Here is a 23,801-nt window from a genome sequence, read left to right on the forward strand (position 1 = left end):
CTTTCCTGCAGGGTGGACCCTGGGTTGCGAACGCACCTATTAATACACATATATACTCGGTGCGTTTCGCCAACCCTAACAGCCAATGATGAAAGGAACACCATTCCTACTGTAAATCACGGAGGTGGATCGCTGATGTTTTGGGGATGTGTGAGCTACAAAGGCACAGGAAACTTTGTCAAAGTTGAAGGAAAGATGAATGCAGCACATTAACAGCAAATACTGGAAGCAAATTTGCAACAATCATCACTGAACCTGCGTAAGGGACTTACTTGGATGTTCCAACATGACAACGATCCAAAACACAAGGCCAAGTCGACCTGTCATTGGCTACAGCAGAGCAAAGTGAAGGTTGTGGAGTGGCCATCTCAGTCTCCTGACCTCAATATCATTGAGCCACTCTGGGGAGATCTCAAGCATGCAGGTCATGCTAGACAGCCCAGAAATTTACAGGAAGAGGAACAAGAGGGGGCAGCTTTACCATCTGAAAAAATAAAGGACCTCATCCACAACTGCCACAAAAGAATCCAAGCTGTCATTGATATTATAGGGGGCAATACACTGTTTTAAGAAATGGGGTATGTTAACTTTTTATCAAGGTCATTTGGATGTTTTGGGTTGTCATTATGATTTAAAAGGAGAAAACACAGTAGTTTAACAATAAATGGCTTCACCCAAACACTAACCATGAATTGATTCAAAGTTTTGGTAATATCCCTCATATTCTCTGAAAAAAGGCCAAGAAAGCAAAAATTCTGCTGGGATATGTAAACTTTTGAGCACAACTGTATATATATTTATACATAGGTAAGCACTATATTGCCAGTAGCAGGGTTAATGCAGCATAATATGACACGGCAATGTGGCTAAATACAATATCTGTGCAACAAACTCTAACACTGATCTTGCTATCTGGTTGTTAAATGACTGTTAATGCTTTTATATCTCAACTTCATGGGCATTATACTCAGTACTATGCCAGTCCCTTTCGTAATCTCTATGAACACCTCCGATCGTTACACTGGCCCTATTGGGTGTCACCGGTTCTTCCCGCTAGGCCCCAAGTCTTTGATATGTGAGTCACTAGATATACAGTGTGCTTGCTGCACTGGCCATCTCCGTGCCATAAAAAACAGCTGCAACCCACAACCTATACCGTATGTCTACGCTGGAAGTAATGGCCCACATGAATGGTCCTCTGCTCCAGCCGCATTGTCTCCCAAGCATGGTTTGGATCTAGTCACAGTCTTCTATTGGCAAAGCTTATGGATCTTCTACTTACATGGGGTGCAAATCTTATAATGGCACTGCTTATGGATCTTCTACTGGCATGGGGAACCAATCTTCCTCATAACTCAGGCCTTCTCTGGCATCTGATCCCTCTCGAACCCTTCTGTTGTGATGGTGACTATGAGCCCACCTAGCAGCCCCACACGACCTGTCCTGGTACAGGTTCCGGCACCAACTGGCTGTTTTTGGCCTTACCAGGCCTTTTATAATTGGTAACTATGACACAGGTGTCACCTGACCTGGTGTCATCTTTAAACTCTTCTTGTGGGAAAATAGGCTCCAACTATTAAGTTCTTACTACTGTAATTCTTTCAATACTTTCACTTTTGCCTTTGACCTGTAGAAGACAGTGTTCTCTTGCAATTTATCATTCATGCATAAAATTCAGCAGCATTCTTCTCTCTTATTTATTATTATTATTATACATTTTTATAGCGCCATTTATTCCATGGCGCTTTACATGTGAATACGAGGCAAATATAGACAAATACATTAAACATGAGCAGATAACAGGCACACGGGTACATAAGGAGGGAGGACCCTGCCCGCGAGGGCTCACAGTCTGCAGGGGATGGGTGATGAAACACTAGGAGAGGGTAGGGCAGGTTGCGCGGCGGTTCAGTAACTTCAGGATCACTGCAGGCTGTAAGCTTGTCGGAAGAGGTGGGTCTTCAGGTTCTTTTTGAAGGTTTCTATGGTGGGCGAGAGTCTGATGTGTTGGGGTAGAGAGTTCCAGAGTATGGGGCAAGCACGGGAGAAGTGTTGGATGCGGTTTTTTGGAAGAAGAGATGAGAGGGGAGTAGAGAAGGAGGTCTTGAGAGGATCGGAGGTTGCGTGTAGGTAGGTACCGGGAGACCATGTCACAGATGTATGGAGGAGAAAGGTTGTGGATGGCTTTGTATGTCATTGTGAGGGTTTTGAACTGGAGTCTCTGGGCGATAGGAAGCCAGTGAAGGGCTTGACATAGGGGAGAGGCTGGGGAATAGCGGGGAGACAGGTAGATTAGTCGGGCAGCAGAGTGTAGGATGGATTGGAGTGGTGCCAGAGTGCTAGAGGGGAGTCCAGAGAGTAGGAGGTTGCAGTAGTCGAGGCGGGAGATGATAAGGGCATGCACTAGCGTTTTTGCGGTGTCGCGGTCAAGGAAAGCACGGATCCGGGAAATATTTTTGAGTTTGAGACAGCAGGAGGAGGCAAGGGCTTGGATATGTGGCTTGAAAGAGAGGGCAGAGTCGAGGATCACCCAGAGGCACCGGGCGTGTGGGACTGGGGAAAGTGAGCAGCCATTGACATTGATGGATAGGTCTGGTGGAAGGGTAGAGTGAGATGGGGGAAAGATGATGAATTCTGTTTTGTCCATGTTCAGTTGTAGAAAGCGAGCAGAAAAGAAGGCTGAAATAGCAGACAGACAGTGCGGGATTTTGGTAAGTAAGGAGGTGAGGTCAGGTCCGGATAGGTAGATCTGCGTGTCATCAGCGTAGAGATGGTACTGCATACCGTGGGATTCTATGAGCTGTCCCAAGCCGAAAGTGTAGATGGAGAAGAGTAGGGGTCCTAGAACGGAGCCTTGATGAACACCGACTGACAAGGGGCGAAGTGAGGAGGTGGTGTGGGGGAGGGAGACACTGAATGTTCGGTCTGTCAGATATGACGAGATCCAGGAAAGGGCCAAGTCTGTGATGCCAAGAGATGAGAGAATTTGTAGCAAAAGGGAGTGGTCCACAGTTTGCATTCCTCTTTTCTTTAAACAAGCCAGTCCTTTGGCAAGAAAATTTTTTATGCCCCTCAGTGTTCTTTGGTGGCTGGACAGATTTCCACAGTTCTCTTACCAATTCCTGAATTGTCTTGCACTACACGTTGCCAGAGAAAATCAGTCTATGCATATCTCGAACTCACTCTGAGTTCTTTGAGGCCACTCTTGAGCTGTCAAGAGTAGTGAGATCTTCATAAACTGTATCTCATGACAAAGTTCAACCTCTGGCTTTTCTCAATGGGACTTGGTGACCTTCTTTACCAGGTCACCTAACACACTTCACCATAAGGCGACAGGCTTTGGGTCTTTCCAGTTTTACAGCAATCCCGAACATGGGGTGACACCCTGGTACAAAAATCCTACTTCAGCTATATGAGTGTCTCATCAACAACACCTGACTGTACATTAGGTATGAGTCCTGCCTCCACTTCTCTGAGATTGTCATCATCTTCAACTTCTGGGGAGCACATCAATTCCACCTGAGCCATTTCCTCCAGGTTTCTACCTATTCCCTGTGGTCACTGTATCATGAGATACAGTTTGTGAGTTCAAAAGAAGCTCGAAATTATCTGATGTCTGGAATCCAGTAAAAAGTTAATAAATGCAGCAGGATGGATTAGCCCCTAAAGTACTGGCACAGGAACATTTTCGGGCTTCATGAATCACAAAAGCAGGGAATTGTGGGAAATCAGGATTCATTTTGTCTTTTTGTTTCCAATTTTATGCTGTAAATTGATGGCGAACTCAGTCGAGGGGTTCAAGAGAGGCCTGGATGTCTTCCTGGAGCAGAACAATATTGTATCATACAATTATTAGGTTCTGTAGAAGGACGTAGATCTGGGGATTTATTATGATGGAATATAGGCTGAACTGGATGGACAAATGTCTTTTTTCGGCCTTACTAACTATGTTACTATGTTACTCTGTAATGGCCGGCCCTTCTCTTTCCACTACACCGCGGACTGACTCTTCCAGGTACAGCATATATTCCATTAGGCGTAACCTTCAAAAGATTGGGACAATCTTCGTGCTCTTTTTCTTCTCCAACACCCATGACAAGCAGGGCTTTTCCTTTGTATTGTGCCAGTGTTCATCAGGAATGGTCCAACTTCTTTCAGCACATTCATTCCCAACGATGATGGATCTAGTTCTGATGGAGTCTTTCGCAAGTGTGATCCCTTTCTTTCCCAAATTTCCACAGACACACATCTCGATTCTTACCATACCACTCCCACAACGGGGTTAGGCATTTGGTTGGCAGTCATCAGTCAGAAAATTGGGTTCCTTTTGGATCGGTTGATGTTGAGGAAATGTTGATGGAAATATGCTTCTAGCATTGTGATCTCCTAGTAGTAGTTAATTAAGCAATGTATCCTCTGCCTATTTAACTCAGCCCATGTAGTGGGACTCTCAGAAAGGATGTCATTGGAGTCTTCAGTCCTCTGTCTAGTTGGAAATAGCCGCGCTGTGTGCTCCCTGACTGTGGCGCACATTAGTTCTATTGGCTGCCTCAAGTGGGTCAGTGCCTTGATATATGTCCCATACCTCCACAGGTCCAACATTCAGCTCTGCGCTCATTTGGTGGTTGCCTAGGCCTATATCTCTGTTCACTGGGTGGAGGATACCTCCACTCTGGTCTCGTTTCATAGAAGAATGCAGAATCCAGTTCCTGGGTAGCTGTAGGGGTCTTTCTTATGCTCCATAGGTTCCTTCTAATTTCTCACATCTTTTGTTTGAACTCATAAGCATTGTCTGGTTCAGCATTGTGACTCCCAAATTAGTCATTTTATGGCTCTGTAAAAAAGCAGTCATAAGTCCCATTATATGAAAATTACAAAACCTTTATTAGTAACAACAGGCATAAAAGAGCAGAGAGGGGATCCCCAGGTCATCCTTAGCACGTATACAAGGACACGAGTGGGTGCATATAGTAGTATCCACTATTGGTAGTATTGTCAGTAGCAAACATAGGTATACATAGGTAGTCCAACAGAATAGTTACATACAGCACTGAAATAAGATGTCAAGTATATGTATACATACATATGCAGCGCCCCAGAGATCTGGTCGTTGCAGTATGACACTCTGCCACTAAGGGGAGTGATGGTACGTCTGATGGCACTGAAGGAATTCCACTGACCAGGTATCACCAGCACACATTACACTTCACACTCCGGCCACTAGGGGGAACAAAAGGCTTTATTTATTGGGCCCCTCCTCACACTGGTAAAACTAGGGGTTGGATAGAAAGTTAGTCAGAAGCAGCAGGCAGCAGTAATGGAGTACCAGCTGCATCAGGCGCAAACAAGTCGCACTGCGCGCCGTTCACACTTCACCACCACTGAGTGGGCCTCTATGAAGGAGATCTGCCATGTTTTGCATGCCTTTGATGATTCCACGTGAATGGCGAGTGCAGATGATGCACTAGTCAGCATGACTATCCCCTTTATCTGCTTGCTTGAAAAAACACTGCAAGCAATAAGGGAGGAGGTTGTGGAAGAGTTGGAGGATGAGGAGTCACAAATGCCATTTGCTTCTGGACAGCCTGTGCAACATGGTTCCTCACAAAGGACTAGGCAGGGGACACTTTGTGAGGAGGATGAGGAGGAGTCAATGGAGGAGGAAGACATCTGTCCAGAGGAGGAAGGTACACAATGCTCTAGTAGTCAGTATGTAGAGCGAGGGTGGGGTGATGCAGAGCAGGCAGAGATGACGCCTCAAGCAGGGGACAGCATTTCTTGGCCAGTTGGCAGTCTGTATCACATGGTTGATTTCATGCTGCAGTGACTGAGAAACGACCGCCACATCACCAACATTCTCAACACGGCTGATTATTGGGTGTACACCCTCCTAGATCCTCGCTACCGGGACAACTTATAAAGCCTCATAACACCGTTGAACCGGGAGTGTAAAATGCGGGAGTACCAGACTCACTAGTGCATTCCATCATGTTCTCCATTCTACCCAAGAGCAGTGCTGCTAGTGCTTTGCAAAGCAGCTCAGTGTGTCAAGGCAGTGGAGGAAGCTCTGCACAAAGAGGGAGCAGAAGCTGCGCCTCAGCACAAGGAAAGACCAGCATGGCCCAAATGTGGCAAAGTTTTGAGTCCCCGCCACAAATGTCTACACCATCACAGACGGCTCCAGTCAGCAGGAAGCAACGTTTCCGTCAGATGGTGACAGACTACATGTTTTGCCCTCTCAGTGTTCTCCCACATGGCTCTTCCCCCTTCAAGTTTTGGGTCTCTAAGCTGGATACATGGCCAGAGCTTCGCCAGTATGCATTGGAAGTGCTGGCTTGCCCTGCTGCTAGTGTATTATCGGAACGCATCTTTAGTGCCGCAGGTGGTGTACTAACAGACCGTCGCATGCGACAATCCTCCGATAACGTTGACCGGCTTACTTTTCTCAAAAAATGAACAAGGCCTGGATCTTGCAGGAATTTGCCAGTCCTCTTCCAGATTAAATAATTGGTTGGCAACAGTATCCAGGTCTCCTGTTGTGTTCATGTTTCTACCACCTGAACTATAATTCCTGCTTTTCCTGTACTCCCTGGGCTCCCACACCACCAGTTGCGGCTCAGAAGTGCCATCTGCACAGTCAACACTTGCTCCTGTGCTATTGGGGTTCAGTAAAGTCAGCTGATCCCCTGCTGTGTGTCTGGCAATTCCTCCTGCTCAGTCCACATTCACACTACTACAGATATTAAACTTGCTCCAATTAGGCCTCTGGCTACACTCTGTTTCTCCTGTAATCCCTGGGATCCAACACCGCCAATTGCTGCTCAGAAGTGCCGTCTGCACAGTCAACACTTGCTCCTGTGTTATTGGGGGTTTAGTAAGGTCAGCTGATCCCTGCTGTGTGTCTGGCAATTTCTCCTGCTCTGTCCACATTCACACTTCTACTACAGATTTTAAACTTTCTCCAATTACGCCTCTGCCTCCACTCTGTTTCTAGTATTTATCCTGGGCTCCAACACCGCCAGTTGCTGCTCAGAAGTGCCGTCTACACGGTGAACAGTTGCTCCTGTGTTATTGAGGTTCAGTAACGTCAGCTGATCGCCTGCTGCGTGTCCGGCAATTTCTCCTGCTCCATCCACATTCACACTACTACAGATATTAAACTTGCTCCAATTAGGTCTCTGGCTACACTCTGTTTCTCCTGTAATCCCTGGGCTCCAACACCTCCAGTTGCTGCTCAGAAGTGCCATCTGCACAGTCAACATTTGCTCCTGTTTTATTGGGGTTCAGTAATGTTAGCTGATCCCCTGCTGTGTGTCCAGCAATTTCTCCTGATCTGTCCACATTCATACTTCCAGTACAGACTTTAAACTTGCTCCAATTACGCTTCTGCCTCCATTCTGTTTCTAGTATTTACCCTGGGCTCCAACACTGCCAGTTGCTGCTCAGAAGTGCCTTCTGCACAGTCAACACTTGCTCCTGTGTTATTGGGGTTCAGTAACGTCAGCTGATCCCCTGCTGTGTGTCCGGCAATTTCTCCTGCTCTCCTGCTCTGTCCACATTCACACTTCTACTACAGATTTTAAACTTGCTCCAGTTACGCCTCTGCCTCCACTCTGTTTCTAGTATTTACCCTGGGCTCCAACACCGCCAGTTCTTGCTCAGAAGTGCAGTCTGCACAGTCAACACTTGCTCCTGTGTTATTGGGGTTCATTAACGTCAGCTGATCCCCTGCTGTGTGTCCGGCAATTTCTCCTGCTCTGTCCACATTCACACTACTACAGATTTTAAACTTGCTCCAATTACGCCTCTGCCTACACTCTGTTTCTCCTTTAATCCCTGGGCTCCAACACTGCCAGTTGCTGCTCAGAAGTGCCGTCTGCACAGTCAACACTTGCTCCTGTGTTATTAGAGTTCAGTAACGTCAGCTGATCCCTGCTGTGTGTCCAGCAATTTCTCCTGCTCTGTCCACATTCACACTTCTACTACAGATTTTAAACTTGCTCCAATTACGCCTCTGCCTCCACTCTGTTTCTAGGATTTACCCTGGGCTCCATCACCGCCAGTGTCTGCTCAGAAGTGCCCTCTGCACAGTCAACACTTGCTCCTGTGTTATTGGGGTTCAGTAATGTCAGCTGATCCCCTGCTGTGTGTCCGGCAATTTCTCCTTCTCTGTCCACATTCACACTTCTACTACAGATTTTAAACTTGCTCCAATTACGTCTCTGCCTCCACTCTGTTTCTAGTATTTACCCTGGGCTCCAGCACTGCCAGTTGCTGCTCATAAGTGTCTTAGGCATGGGCACTCCCTCCTGCCCAGCCTGGTTCCAGCACACCAGCTGTTTCCGGGTAGTGTCAACGTCACTTTGCCTCCAATACGTTGTCCTGTTGGGTTGCGGTCGGGTTAGCTGACTCTATGGTGCCTGAAGTTTAGGTGCTTCCTATATGGGCTATAACTTCCCCTAAAGACAGAAATGGGAAAACTATCTTGCCTCAGAGAAAATACCCAAAGGATAGACAGCCTCCCACAAATATTGACTGTGAGAGGAGAGGGAAATAACATACGCAGACATGAAATCAGGATTTAGCATAGGAGGCCATACTAGCTAAAGAGAAAGAATAGGACAGAGTACTATGCAGTCAGTATTAAAACACTAGAAAATATCCACCACAGAAAATACAAATCACCACATCTGACTAAAGACATGGAGGGTATATCTGCATCTCCAGAGACACAGCATGTGGACAGCAAAAACAAAGCCAGGACTTATCTTTGTTGAAAAGCACAGCAAACAGGAGAGACCAGTAAGGGATGTGAATCCTCCAAAAACAATGGACAACTGGCACTGACTAAAGGATCAAGCAGGACTAAATAGCTGAGTCCAAATTGCAAAAAGTGAACACACCTGATAAATGCTGCGATCCAAGACAGCAGCACTACCACTCATAACCACCGGAGGGAGCCCAAGAGCAGAATTCACAACACGACAACCCTGAAGACCACCCCGAAGAAGACGACAACCCCAAAAACGACGACCCTGGAGATGACGACCCTGAAGACCACCCCGAAGAAGACGACAACCCCGAAGAAGATGAGCCTAAAGACCACCCCGAAGAAGACCAAGAAGATGACCCTGAAGAAGATGACCAAAAGGACAAAGAACAAGAAGACAACCACCAAGATACAGAAGAACAAGAGACAGGAGACCAAGAAGCAGAAGAACAAGAAGCTGCAGAACAAAAAGCAGAAGAACATTAAGCATATGACTAAAAATCAGAGCAAAAGATATTATCTAAATTATAAGCAGAAGAAGACTAAGCAGTGTATGGGGGTGAGTCCGTTCCTCTTCGTGGTGCCCCTGGAAAATACCTGCTGCTGCAGGCAAAACTGAATGCGGGCAAATCCTGTTGTAAATCTTTTGTGACCGGCAGAACGGAAGGTGTAATCTTCAAACTTTTATAGATAACAACTACAGGAATGCCTGTCACAAATAAGAATATGATGAAGAAGAAGAATAAGAAGAAGATGAAGAAGTAGAATATGAAGAAGAAGAATAGTTGAATAGGACGAAAATGAAGAATGTAAAAAAAAAGAATAATAGTAAGGTGAAGAAGAAGATGAATAAGGTGAAGAAGAAGTTGACAAAAAAGATGCTGCTGCTGAGGATGATGAAAGAGAAAGTGTGTGAAAAGTAAAAAAGAAGGTGAACAGCATGGAAGTAGTGAAACATAAATATCTGACAAAATATGAAAAAGCTTAACATAGTCAATATCTTTGTAACTCCGAGTGTCTTAAAAAAAAAATAATTCCTGCTATTCCATTTGATTGGGCTAAACCTCTATGCCTTTAATGTCTCTTCCTCCTCCCCCAATACAATTTACATTATTCTTAGTTGTTTTCTTTCATGTAGAATTAACCTACAAGGAAATAAAGGGTTTATTCCAATATTTTTGTCCCATTGACTTGCATTGGTTTCCGGTATCGGAATCGGCAATATCCAATATTTTTGGGGTATTGGTCCGATCCAATCCGATCCGATATTTCCCGATATCGGAAGGTATCGCTCAACACTAGTCTGTGGCCAAAGCTGTTTGCTGCTTTGGAGGTTGAAGAGAGCCCTCTTATGTCTTATCTCTTAGACCCTTGTGCTACTGCGTACTTGCAAGAGAATTTGATATGTTGTGGATTTCAAACTACAGTATGTTTGCGGATTTACGCTGAGTAAAAAAACAGAGTGGGCATGAGATTTCTCGGAATCCCATTTACTTTACTGGAACTGTAAGATGCTTTGCTTTTCACACAGTATAAAATATGCAGCATCAAAATTTCTCCATAAACTCATTTTGGGAACACAGCCTAAAACCCCGAGACTTTTTAGCAAGATATTTTTATATAATAAAGAATACAGCATTTTATATTGTGATAGGAGTTTTACGGACATGGCAGTAATGAACATGCTTACTTTGTAATTTTGTAAGGTCTTTATTTTTAATGGGGGAAGAGTGCTCAATTTGAATTTATACATTTCTTAATATATTATATATTTTAAATATTTTATAACTACAAGGTGGGCCATTTATATCGATACACCTGGGTGGGCCATTTATAAAGTTGTCCGACTTCAAAATGGCCGCCATGGTCACCACCCATCTTGAAAAGTTTTTTCCCTCCCAAATACTAATGTGCCGCAAACAGGAAGTTGATATCACCAACCATTCCCATTTCATTTAAGTGCATCCATATACATGACCCACCCATATGTATTCATATAAATGGCCCACCCTCTATTGGTCATGTTTTACAATTTTTCATCGGGTTAGGAAAACTTGCACCTGTGATCATCTGATCTCTTGTTTAATAAATTGTAAAATAATTGAATTACAATGTATAGCTAAATGATGGTCTCCTTTGAAGTTCAGCCTGTGGCTGGGTTTCACAGCAGTATCAGCATGGCAGAAATAGTGTCCTTCAGCAGGCCGGTATCTGCCATGGTATTTCGTCGACTCACAGCAATTGAGTCAAAGAGGGCCCAAGTGAAGTGCCCTTTGGAACTGAGTGCTAATGTTTATTTCAGATTGGCAACAGCATTTAAGGGTCTAACAGCAGCAACTGGAGTTTAGTTCTGATACATGCTGATATAAGCAGATGCTGGCTGTGTAACACAGCTGGTATCTACTAGATATAGTTCAGCCTAGACCAACTTGTACCATACATCTAAGGAGAACAGCCGGAATAGGCTTATGGGTTAAATATTCAAGTTTGTTTTTTGTTTACTAATATTTGGACACACTATGTGAATTTCACTTAAATTATTTTTATTAGTTTTTTTATACATTTTTATAAATTGTGTAAATATAGAAATCTAAAATAGTAGAATAAACCATGCAGTTAAATACCTTTCATAAAATGTAATCTAAAAAGCATGCAGTTTTTAGATTAAAGATTATTTCTTGCCAGAGTTTGAAAATCACTAAAAAAAATTGTATAATGTATAGTAAAAGTTTAATATCAAAATGAAATAGTAGAAGGACCACATGGTTAAAAAATTATCGCTGCAATTTAGTCCTTAGTCCATTTAATGGATAGCTTTGTTTTACTCAATAATGCAGCTAATTGTGTCTGAGAAGTTGTATTTTTTATCAGTTTTTTTATAAAAATCTTACAGAACAATTCTTCCTGAAATTCATAATAAAGTAGAATGCATTTGGCCCTATTCATCAAACTTTTAAAGCCCGAATTCTGGAGTAAAGGCTCTGAAAAGTCAGAAAATTTAGGAGCAACTCATCTTCATGCCAGTTTCAGATTCTCCTAGTTCCACCAAGATAGGCAGAGCTGGAGCGAGAAATGGGGTTTGGCGACCACCGCTCATTAAATTCATGAATGAATGAATGAATGAGTTGACTAGCGGCGGCTTTTACTACTCCCCAAATATTACTACAGCAGAAAAAGGATTTGTGGCGAGTCGCAGACTGAGGTTTTTGCCACTCTTCATGCTCTTCTGGTTCATGACGAGGACTCTAGCATGCCAGTCTTAATGAAACCAGGTCCATTATTTTGGAAGGCAAGAGATATGGACACAGATCGACTTTACATCCCACCACGAGTTTTCAAAGTCAGTGGTTGGGAGAAGCGCAGAAAAGTCAACTTTTGTCTGATTGTACTGTTGTCATTTGTAGTTATGTTCTCACAGTTGTAATTGACAGAAAATAGATTTTACTTACATGTGTTTTGCATATATTTCAGTAGACTTATGTTTATCCTTGGAACTTTACCTGATTTATATTTTAACAACCACATAGGCTCCCATTTACCAGAGGAAGGATAAAAGTGTATTTTTTGGCATCTGTCTATCCAATATGTGTGTACATACTGTTTGTCTCTGGCTATTTCCTATGCATGGGACCACTGCAAAAAGACACATTCCATTTGGTATATTTAATTTTTTCGTAATGAGTCCCTTTGTGGATGGATGGATGGATCCATTTTCACTGTGCTGGCTGTCTGATATACAGCGACTAAACATATGCACCTAAAGTTAGCTGAACAAGCAATGTGCTCCTATTGTTTAAAGGATAAACTTTGACCTAATCCAAACAACCACCATTCAAAACAATCAATAAAAGTATTATCCTGACAAAGGTGTGTGATAAATTGGTTAAGGACAAGAAATGTTTTTCCTACCTGTGACTGTGGATGAGTGCATTAAAAGCCAATCCATCTGACCAACTGCTGGTGAAATTGATAACGTTGACCTGTGGGTAATTGCGAGTTGATTGGCGGACCCAGCTTAGTAAGATCTTTTCAGTATTTGTCTGCTGCAAGTCAGCCATAATGCCTTTCATTACATCCTTCACCTGCATAAGATATACAACCATCAATGTTTGAAACTGTAAAGCAAGATAAACGGTTTATCTTAAAGCACAGCACTAGGAAATACATAAGTGGAATTTTCCTACACTAAATTGTTTTCTGCATCACCCAGATTATCAGGATTCAAGATGAAGTAATAAAATATAAAATAAGCTGTCATATATTAAAATGGTAAGCTTAGAAACACGCTTTAATCTGTTGTCAAAAATAAAACTTCCAGGAGTTCCCTATTACAGAATCCTGGAGGGATAGAACTGTAAGTTAAGTACTGCTGTCATTCATACAATGATTTAAGAGAAAAATAGTTATTGTTAGAAAACATCTTATTCTTGGGGGGAAAAATAAAACTAAATTATATAGTAAAGTGGTCATTCACATAACTTGCAACATGCCAGAGAATTACAGAAGAGTACTTAAGGTTCTTGTTATTGGAAAGCTTATCTCTAGTAAGGTCTTACATTTACAATTTGACCTAAAATTGCGTAAACCAGTACATAACACAGTCTGGTAACATAGTATCCATATATTACTACTAAAAAGCAGTAAAGAACAAGACACCTTATCAACCAAAATAATAAAATTCTTACTACAAATGCATTCCAGTAGAATGTTATTTAAGGGGGAATATAAGGGGTAAGATCAAAATGGAGTTTCATGGCGATGTCAGTAGAAAACAGAATAAAATACACTATATGTGTTAAAAATTGTTTAAAACTAGAATAAAAGACAGTTGTTAAAACTCAGAGGGAGTGTTAGGAGTCGAGTTCCCGCCGCTGCACAGGGGGAATCTCGAACCTTGTCTTCTGCGGTCTCTCATTCTGCATCACCCGCAGTGGAGCCTGCTCAGTGGAGATGTCAGTCCCAGCGTCTCGCTTAGTCTGGTTCTGTGCAAAGGGTTACTGCTGCCCTTCCAGGCTCTGCCATTGCAGCCAGTACTGATCAGCGGCGAGCAGACGTTTCTGGGACTAAGACCTGCTTTTCCCCTTCTGATCATGCCCAAAGGAAGACCTCTCAGTGGAGGTCTGGGGTCACATGCTCAGGTACTGCAGTAGCTCCTATTGGTCCTCCAGGAAGGTCCTGAAGTTGCTCACTTATGGTAGCAGTTCTCATTGGTCCTCTAGTAAGGTCTAGAACTTTCTGCAGCTATAAAAGGTTCGCATGGTCGCACGGCCATGCGATAGTATACACTTGTTTATGTGTGTGTTGTGAGTGAAAGTCGCTCTTTAATCATCCCCTGTCTTGTGTTTGAATGCTTGCATAAGGAGGATGATTGTAATCTAGCGCCCGACTTTACCAACATTAGTACACAAACAGCTTCTATTGATGTGACTGCCAGTGCGGCACTGTGTGCTATCACTGCGCTTTCCAAACCTAAGTCTGGGTGGTTAGTGGCGTCCGTCAGTGCGGCACCGCATGCACTCTCATGCTAGTTTATTATTATTTCTGTTATGTGCGGTACTGCGGCACTGTGACGCAACAGGGTTCGCTTCTTTCACACAGGGTGAAGCTAACTCGTGTGTGTATTCTCATTGTACTGCCATATAGTCCGTCATTGCTTAGCAGCAGGTTCCATCTCTGCACGCTGGACCCCAGGCTGCAAACACACCTTATTCCTTTTCTCCAATTATTTGGTGCGTTCCGTTAGCCCTAAGAGGTAGGAAGTGAACAAACATGTTTTCAATCAAGAACTTGGATCTTCTTCAGGTTCACACTGAGATGTCGCCAGTTACCAGAAAGCATGCGGTTCATACCTGTTTTTGATCGGCATCCCTAATCAAAATTACCCATAGAAGTCTATGGTTCATAGAAAATCGAGGATGGCACAATGATGGCATTATTGTGCAGCCTATGTCGTGTCTGTGATTCACATTGCAAAGGATAGGAGGTTATTTTCAATGTATTTTTTCATATGTAGAAATCACTTATGAATAGTGTTGAGCATTCCGATACTGCAAATATTGGGTATCGGACGATATTCGCTGTATCAGAATTCCGATACAGAGTTCCAATATTTTTGCGATATCGGATACCGGAATCGGAAGTTCCTATAGTGCAATGATGCACTATAAAGGAATGTGGGCGGTGCGTGGGTGGAGACTGCATGTGTGTGCGGGGTCTGTGCGTGACCGTGGGGGCTCTGTGCGTGTGTGCCGGGGCTCTGTGCGTGTGTGCTGGGGCTCTGTGCGGCGTGCCGGGGCTCAATGCAGCATGCGGGGCTCTGTGCATGTGTGCCGGGGCTCTGTGCGGCGTGCCGGGGCTCAATGCAGCATGCGGGGCTCTGTGCATGTGTGCCGGGGCTCTGTGCGGCATGCTGGGGCTCTGTGCGGTGTGCTGGGGCTCTGTGTGTGTGCCAGGGCTCTGTGCGGCGTACCGGGGCTCTGTGCGGTGTGCGACACTCTGTGCAGCATGCCGGGGCTCTGTGCGGCGTGTGGGGCTCTGTGCGTGTGTGCTGGGACTCTGTGTGGCGTGTGAGGCTCTGTGCATGTGTGCCGTGGCTCTGTGCGGCGTGCCAGGGCTCTGTGCGGTGTGCGGGGCTCTGTGCATGTGTGCCAGGGCTTTGTGCGGCGTGCAAGGCTCTGTGCAGTGTGCTGGGGCTCTGTGCGGTGTGTGGGGCTCTGTGCGTGTGTGCTGGGGCTCTGTTTGGCGTGTGGGGCTCTGTGCATGTGTGCCGGGGCTCTGTGCAGCGCGCCGGAGCTCTATGTGGCGTGTGGGGCTCTGTGCATGTGTGCCGGGGCTCTGTGCGGTGTGCCGGGCTCTGTGTGGGCTGCTGGGGTTCTGTGCGGCATGCGGGGCTCTGTGCGTGTGTGCCGGGGCTCTGTGCAGCGTTCCGGGGCTCTGTGCGGTGTGAGGCGCTCTGTGCACGTGTGCCAGCACTCTGTGCGGCGTGCTGGGCTCTGTGCGGCGTGCCGGGGCTCTGTACGGGCTGACGGGGCTCTGTGCCTGTGTGCAGGCATCGTCCGAAGGGACTACAAGTCCCATCGGACGATGCCTACTACAGTGACAGTGATTGACACATTAGAAAATCATGGGACATTAGTAGTCCCATCATCCAGCTAATGTGTTGAATGAAAAAAACACATACTTAATACATACATACTACATACATGCTACATACATTCTACATACATACTACATACAACATACATACTACATACATGCTACATACATACTACATACACACTACATACATGCTACATGCATGCTACATACATACTACATGCTGCATACATACTACATGCTACATGCTACATACATGCTACATACATGCTACATACATGCTACATACATACTACATACATACTACATACATACTACATACATGCTACATACTTACTACATACATACTGCATACATACATACATACATGCTACATACATGCTACATACATACTACACATATACTACATACAGTACATTCATACATTACATACAATACATACATAAAGACATACAGTACATTAAACATAGAGTACATACTCACCATTATTTGTCACTTTGTTCCCCGAAGCAAGTGTCATCTGTAAAAAAATATGAAAATAACAAACAACCAATATATTCCCTGTCTGCAGAAATCCATGAGTGTCCCACGACGATCTGCGGTAGAGAACAGCAGCATCAGCTGATGCGACAGCTTTCTAGGGGCTCCAGGAACATAATGACGGGAGGAAGGTATCCTTCCGCACTGTATTCCTCCGCCGCTGTAAAAAAAATAGTCCCTTGTCTGACTTTTGGCATTGCTGTATGAGAAATTTTCCTAAACAGCAATTGCCATAAAGTGAGACTTTGTCCTAAGGTAACCTCAGTGATGCACTGCAGGAGCCATTGTCTCCTGTCAGTGTGTCACTGAGGGTCCTATAGAGCAGTGACATCACCCGATGCCACTGTTCTAAAGGGGAGTGTTATGAACTGGTGATTCAGAACCACAATGGACCTAGTGGTTAAGAGCACACAAAGTGACCTGATAGTTACAAACATAGGACGAGCTCTGAGACGTGGAAACTCTGCTGACCGCAATCCCTAATCCTATCATACCACACTAGAGGTAGCCGTGGAGTGCTCCTGACCAGATCTAGGCGCCTCGGGCACAGCCTGAGAAACTTGCTAGCCCTGAAGATAGAAAAATAAGCCTACCTTGCCTCAGAGAAATTCCCCAAAGGAAAAGGCAGCCCCCCACATATAATGACTGTGAGTAAAGATGAAAATACAAACACAGATGAAATAGATTTTAGCAAAGTGAGGCCCGACTTACTGAATAGACCGAGGATAGGAAAGATAGCTTTGCGGTCAGCACAAAAACCTACAAACAACCACGCAGTGGGGGCAAAAAAACCCTCCGCACCGACTAACGGTACGGAGGTGCTCCCTCTGCATCTCAGAGCTTCCAGCAAGCAAGAAAAACCAATATAGCAAGCTGGACAAAAAATATAGCAAACAAAAGTAACACAAGCAAAACTTAGCTTATGCAGGGCAGACAGGCCACAAGAACGATCCAGGAGAGAGCAAGACCAATACTGGAACATTGACTGGAGGCCAGGAACAAAGAACTAGGTGGAGTTAAATAGAGCAACACCTAACGACTTAACCTCGTCACCTGAGGAAGGAAACTCAGAAGCCGCAGCCCCACTCACATCCACCAGAGGAAGCTCATAGACAGAACCAGCCGAAGTACCACTCATGACCACAGGAGGGAGCTTGACCACAGAATTCACAACAGTACCCCCCCTTGAGGAGGGGTCACCGAACCCTCACCAGAGCCCCCAGGCCGACCAGGATGAGCCAAATGAAAGGCATGAACCAGATCGGCAGCATGAACATCAGAGGCAACGACCCAGGAATTATCTTCCTGACCATAACCCTTCCACTTAACCAAGTACTGGAGATTCCATCTCGAAATACGAGAATCCAAAATCTTCTCCACTATATACTCCAACTCCCCCTCAACCAAAACCGGGGCAGGAGGATCAACGGATGGAACCACAGGTGCCACGTATCTCCGCAACAATGACCTATGGAATACGTTATGGATGGAAAAGGAAGCTGGAAGGGTCAAACGAAAAGACACAGGATTAAGAACCTCAGAAATCCTATACGGACCAATGAAACGAGGCTTAAACTTTTGAAAAGCTTCCACAGCAGCAGAAGACTAATTGACCACATCAGCACCCTTCTTGGTTAAATCAGTCAACGGTTTAGCAATACTAGAAAAATTATTGATGAAGCGACGATAAAAATTAGCAAAGCCCAGGAACTTTTGCAGACTCTTCAGAGATGTCGGCTGAGTCCAATCATAAATGGCCTGAACTTTAACAGGGTCCATCTCGATAGTAGAAGGGGAAAAAATGAAACCCAAAAATGAAACCTTCTGAACACCAAAGAGACACTTTGACCCCTTCACAAACAAAGAATTCGCACGCAGGACCTGGAACACCATACTGACCTGCTTCACGTGAGACTCCCAATCATCCGAGAAGACCAAAATATCATCCAAGTATACAATCAGGAATTTATCCAGGTACTCTCGGAAGATGTCATGCATAAAGGACTGAAACACTGATGGAGCATTAGAAAGCCCGAATGGCATAACCAGGTACTCAAAATGGCCCTCGGGCGTATTAAATGCTGTTTTCCATTCATCGCCCTGTTTAATACGCACAAGATTATACGCACTACGAAGATCTATCTTGGTGAACCAACTAGCCCCCTTAATCCGAGCAAACAAATCAGACAGCAGCGGCAAGGGGTACTGAAATTTGACCGTGATTTTATTTAGAAGGCGGTAATCAATACAAGGTCTCAGCGAACCATCCTTCTTGGCCACAAAAAAGAACCCTGCTCCCAATGGCGACGACGACGGGCGAATATGACCCTTCTCCAAGGATTCCTTTACGTAACTCCGCATAGCGGCGTGCTCAGGCACAGACAAATTGAACAGTCGACCTTTAGGAAACTTACTACCAGGAATCAAATCGATAGCACAATCACAATCCCTATGCGGAGGTAGGGCACTGGACTTGGGCTCATCAAATACATCCCGGTAATCCGACAAGAACTCTGGGACCTCAGAAGGGGTGGATGATGAAATAGACAGAAATGGAACATCACCATGTACCCCCTGACAACCCCAGCTGGACACAGACATTGATTTCCAATCAAATACTGGGTTATGGACTTGTAGCCATGGCAACCCCAACACGACCACATCATGCAGATTATGCAACACCAAAATGCGAATATCCTCCTGATGCGCAGGAGCCATGCACATGGTCAGCTGGGTCCAATACTGAGGCTTATTCTTGGCCAAAGGCATAGCATCAATTCCTCTCAATGGAATAGGATACTGCACGGGCTCCAAGAAAAACCCACAGCGCCTAGCATACTCCAAGTCCATCAAATTCAGGGCAGCGCCTGAATCCACAAATGCCATGACAGAATAGGATGACAAAGAGCAGATCAAAGTAACGGACAAAAGAAATTTCGACTGTACCGTACCAATGGTGGCAGACCTAGCAAACCGCTTAGTGCGCTTAGGACAATCGGAGATAGCATGAGTGGAATCACCACAGTAAAAACACAGCCCATTCTGACGTCTGTGTTCTTGCCGTTCAGCTCTGGTCAAAGTCCTATCGCACTGCATAGGCTTATGTCCATGCTCAGATAATACCGCCAAATGGTGCACAGTTTTACGCTCACGCAAGCGTCGACCGATCTGAATGGCCAAAGACATAGACTCATTCAGACCAGCAGGCATAGGAAATCCCACCATGACATCCTTAAGGGCTTCAGAGAGACCCTTTCTGAAAATTGCTGCCAGCGCACATTCATTCCATTGAATGAGCACAGACCACTTCCTAAACTTCTGACAATATATCTCTACCTCATCCTGACCCTGACACAGAGCCAGCAAATTTTTCTCTGCCTGATCCACTGAATTAGGTTCATCATACAGCAATCCGAGCGCCAGAAAAAACGCATCAATATTACATAATGCATGATCTCCTGGCGCAAGGGAAAATGCCCAGTCTTGAGGGTCGCCACGTAATAAAGAAATAATGATCTTAACTTGTTGAACTGGGTCACCAGAGGAGCGGGGTTTCAAAGTCAGAAACAGTTTACAATTATTCTTAAAACTCAGAAACTTAGCTCTATCTCCAGAAAACAAATCAGGAATAGGAATTCTTGGTTCTAACATAGAATTCTGAACCACAAAGTCTTGAATATTCTGTACTCTTGCAGTGAGATGATCCACACAAGAAGACAGATCTTTAATGTCCATCACTGCACCTGTGTCCTGAACCACCCAAATGTCTAGGGGAAAAGAAAGACAAAACACAGTACAGAGAAAAAAAATGGTCTCAGAACTTCTCTTTTCCCTCTATTGAGAAGCATTAGTACTTTGGGCCTCCAGTACTGTTATGAACTGGTGATTCAGAACCACAATGGACCTAGTGGTTAAGAGCACACAAAGTGACCTGATAGTTACAAACATAGGACGAGCTCTGAGATGTGGAAACTCTGCTGACCGCAATCCCTAATCCTATCATACCACACTAGAGGTAGCCGTGGAGCGCTCCTGACCAGACCTAGGCGCCTCGGGCACAGCCTGAGAAACTAGCTAGCCCTGAATATAGAAAAATAAGCCTACCTTGCCTCAGAGAAATTCCCCAAAGGAAAAGGCAGCCCCCCACATATAATGACTGTGAGTAAAGATGAAAATACAAACACAGAGATGAAATAGATTTTAGCAAAGTGAGGCCCGACTTACTGAATAGACCGAGGATAGGAAAGATAGCTTTGCGATCAGCACAAAAACCTACAAACAACCACGCAGTGGGGGCAAAAAAACCCTCCGCACCGACTAACGGTACGGAGGTGCTCCCTCTGCGTCTCAGAGCTTCCAGCAAGCAAGAAAAACCAATATAGCAAGCTGGACAGAAAATATAGCAAACAAAAGTAACACAAGCAAAACTTAGCTTATGCAGGGCAGACAGGCCACAAGAACGATCCGGGAGAGAGCAAGACCAATACTGGAACATTGACTGGAGGCCAGGAACAAAGAACTAGGTGGAGTTAAATAGAGCAGCACCTAACGACTTAACCTCGTCACCTGAGTAAGGAAACTCAGAAGCCGCAGCCCCACCCACATCCACCAGAGGAAGCTCATAGACAGAACCAGCCAAAGTACCACTCATGACCACAGGAGGGAGCTTGACCACAGAATTCACAACAGGGGAGATCATCGTGGGACACTCGTTATTAATTGGACTATGGTGGACAGGTAGTATACGGTTTATTATTTTACATTTTTTGCAGGTGCTGAAGTATGGTAAGTATCGTTAAATGAAGAATATTAACCCCTTCATGACCTTGGGATTTTTCATTTTTCCGTGTTCGTTTTTCACTCCTCTCCTTCCCAGAGCCATAACTTTTTAATTTTTCCATCAATTTGGCCATGTTAGGGCTTATTTTTGGCGGGACAAGTTGTACATTTGAACGACATCATTGGTTTTAGCATGTCATTTACTAGAAAACAGGAAAAAGATCCAAGTGCGGTGAAATTGCAAAAAAAGTGCAATCCCACACTTGTTTTTTGTTTGGCTTTTTTGCTAGGTTCACAAAATGCTAAAACTAACCTGCCATTATGATTCTCCAGGTCAGTGCGAGTTCATAGACACCTAACATGACTAGGTTATTTTTTACCTAAGTGGTGAAAAAAAATTCCAAACTTTGCTAAAAAAAAAAAAAAAAAAATTGTGCCATTTTCCGATACCTGTAGCGTCTCCACTTTTCATGATCTGGTCTGGGGTCAGTTGAGGGCTTATTTTTTGCGTGCCGAGATGACGTTTTTAATGATAGCATGCGTCTCCACTTTTCATGATCTGGTCTGGGGTCAGTTGAGGGCTTATTTTTTGCGTGCCGAGATGACGTTTTTAATGATAGCATTTTGGTGCAGATATGTTCTTTTGATCGCCCGTTATTGCATTTTAATGCAATGTCGCGGCGACCAAAAAAATGTAATTCTGGCGATTCGAATTTTTTTCTCGCTACGCCGTTTAGCGATCAGGTTAATGCTTTTTTTGCTTGATAGATCGGGCGATTCTGAGCGTGGCGATACCAAATATGCATAGATTTGATATTTTTTTATTGATTTATTTTGATTGGGGCGAAAGGGGGGTGATTTAAACTTTTATATTTTTTTATTTTTTTCTCATTTTTTTGAACTTTTTTTTTTTTTACTTTTGCCATGCTTCAATAGCCTCCATGGGAGGCTAGAAGCAGGCACAGCACGATCGCCTCTGCTACATAGCAGCGATCTGCTGTTCGCTGCTATGTAGCTGAAAATCAGGTGTGCTGTGAGCGCCAACCACAGGGTGGCGCTCACAGCTGCCAGCGATCAGTAACCATAGAGGTCTCAAGGACCTCTATGGTTACAATTCTGAAGCATCGCCGACCCCCGATCATGTGACGGGGGTCGGCGATGATGTCATTTCCGGCCGCCCGGCCGGATGCGGTAGTTAAATGCCGCTGTCTGCGTTTGACAGCGGCATTTAACTAGTTAATAGGCGCGGGCAGATCGTGATTCTGCTCGTGCCTATTACGGGCACATGTCAGCTGTTCAAAACAGCTGACATGTCCCGGGTTTGGTGCGGGCTCACCGCCGGAGCCCGCATCAAAACAGGGGATCTGACCTCGGATGTACTATACCGTCCGAGGTCAGAAAGGGGTTAAAATACTTTTTTCCTAATGTGTGCGTGTTTTATTAACCCTTTCTTACTATTGGATTAATAATGGATAGGCCTCTTATTGACGCCTCTCCGTTTTTAACCCGGCTTAATGTCACTTTACAATAGCAAGGTGACATTAACCCCTTATTACCCCATATCCCACCGCTACATGGGAGTGGGAAGAGAGGGGCTAAGTGCCGGAATTGGCGCGTCTTACAGATGTGCCATTTCTGGGGCGGCTGCGGACTGGTATTTGTAGCCGGGGGGGGGGCAATATCCATGGCCCCTCTCTAGGCTATGAATATCAGCCCGCAGCTGTCTGCATAGCCTTTCTGGCTATAAAATATAGGGGGACCCCATATCATGTTTTTGGGGGGTCCCCTATTTTAATAGCCAGTAAAGGCCACGCAGACAGTAGCGGGCTGATATTCATAGCAGGCTACAAATATCGGCCCCGGCCGTCGGCTTTCCCCCTCTGCCGTCTTTTCTGATTTTTTTTAAAATTCAACGCTCATTAAGGCCTCTTTCACACTTGCGTCGGTATGTGTCCGTCGCTGTGCGTCGGGCCGACGTACCGATGCACGTTGTGAAATTTGTGCATGACATGGGCAGTTTTTCAACACATCCGCTGCCCATTCTGAAGTCTGGGGAGGAGAGAGCGGAGTTTTTTGCCACGCATGCGCGGTAGTAAATGGCAGACGCGACGGATGAAGGATTGCGATGGATTGCTAAAAATGCTTTTACACATCAGATTTTTGCCGTCAAGCACAAACCGGCGAGTTTTGAAAAAAACGGATCCGTTTTTCAGACGGATCCGTTTTTTTCTGCCTGATCCGTTTTTTCCGCCAGATCTGTTTTTTTTCAGCTGGATCCGTTGTTTCCGCAGGATCCGTTTTTCTGCCGGATCCGTGTTTTTCCGCCGGATATGTTTTTTTCTTCCGGATCCGTTTTTTTCCACCGGATCCGTTTTTTTCTAAACTCGCCGGATTGTGCCTGATGGCAAAAACCTGATGTGTGAAAGCAGCCAGATATATGGATAGATACATCTATGTATCTATAGATATATCTATCTATAAATATATCTATGGATAGATATATCCATAGATATATAATAGAAAGGCCGATGTTTCTAAGGCTTCTTTCACACTTGCATTTTTAGCAATCCATCGTTTTTGGAAAAAAACGGATCCTGCAAATGTGCTCGCAGGATGC

General features: G+C 44.7%; 1 protein-coding gene across 1 annotated transcript in view; it reads right to left on the reverse strand.

Moving 5' to 3' along the window:
• DMD (dystrophin) overlaps positions 1–23,801 on the reverse strand; it is a 4,179,683-nt gene that overhangs the window by 3,310,305 nt on the left and 845,577 nt on the right. The window contains exon 6 of the mRNA XM_069757653.1: positions 12,680–12,852. Within this exon, the coding sequence (XP_069613754.1) occupies positions 12,680–12,852 (173 nt within the window). The remainder of the gene's footprint in view (positions 1–12,679; positions 12,853–23,801) is intronic.

The sequence above is a fragment of the Ranitomeya imitator genome, chromosome 3 (assembly GCF_032444005.1).
Source record: "Ranitomeya imitator isolate aRanImi1 chromosome 3, aRanImi1.pri, whole genome shotgun sequence".
Lineage (NCBI taxonomy): Eukaryota > Metazoa > Chordata > Amphibia > Anura > Dendrobatidae > Ranitomeya > Ranitomeya imitator.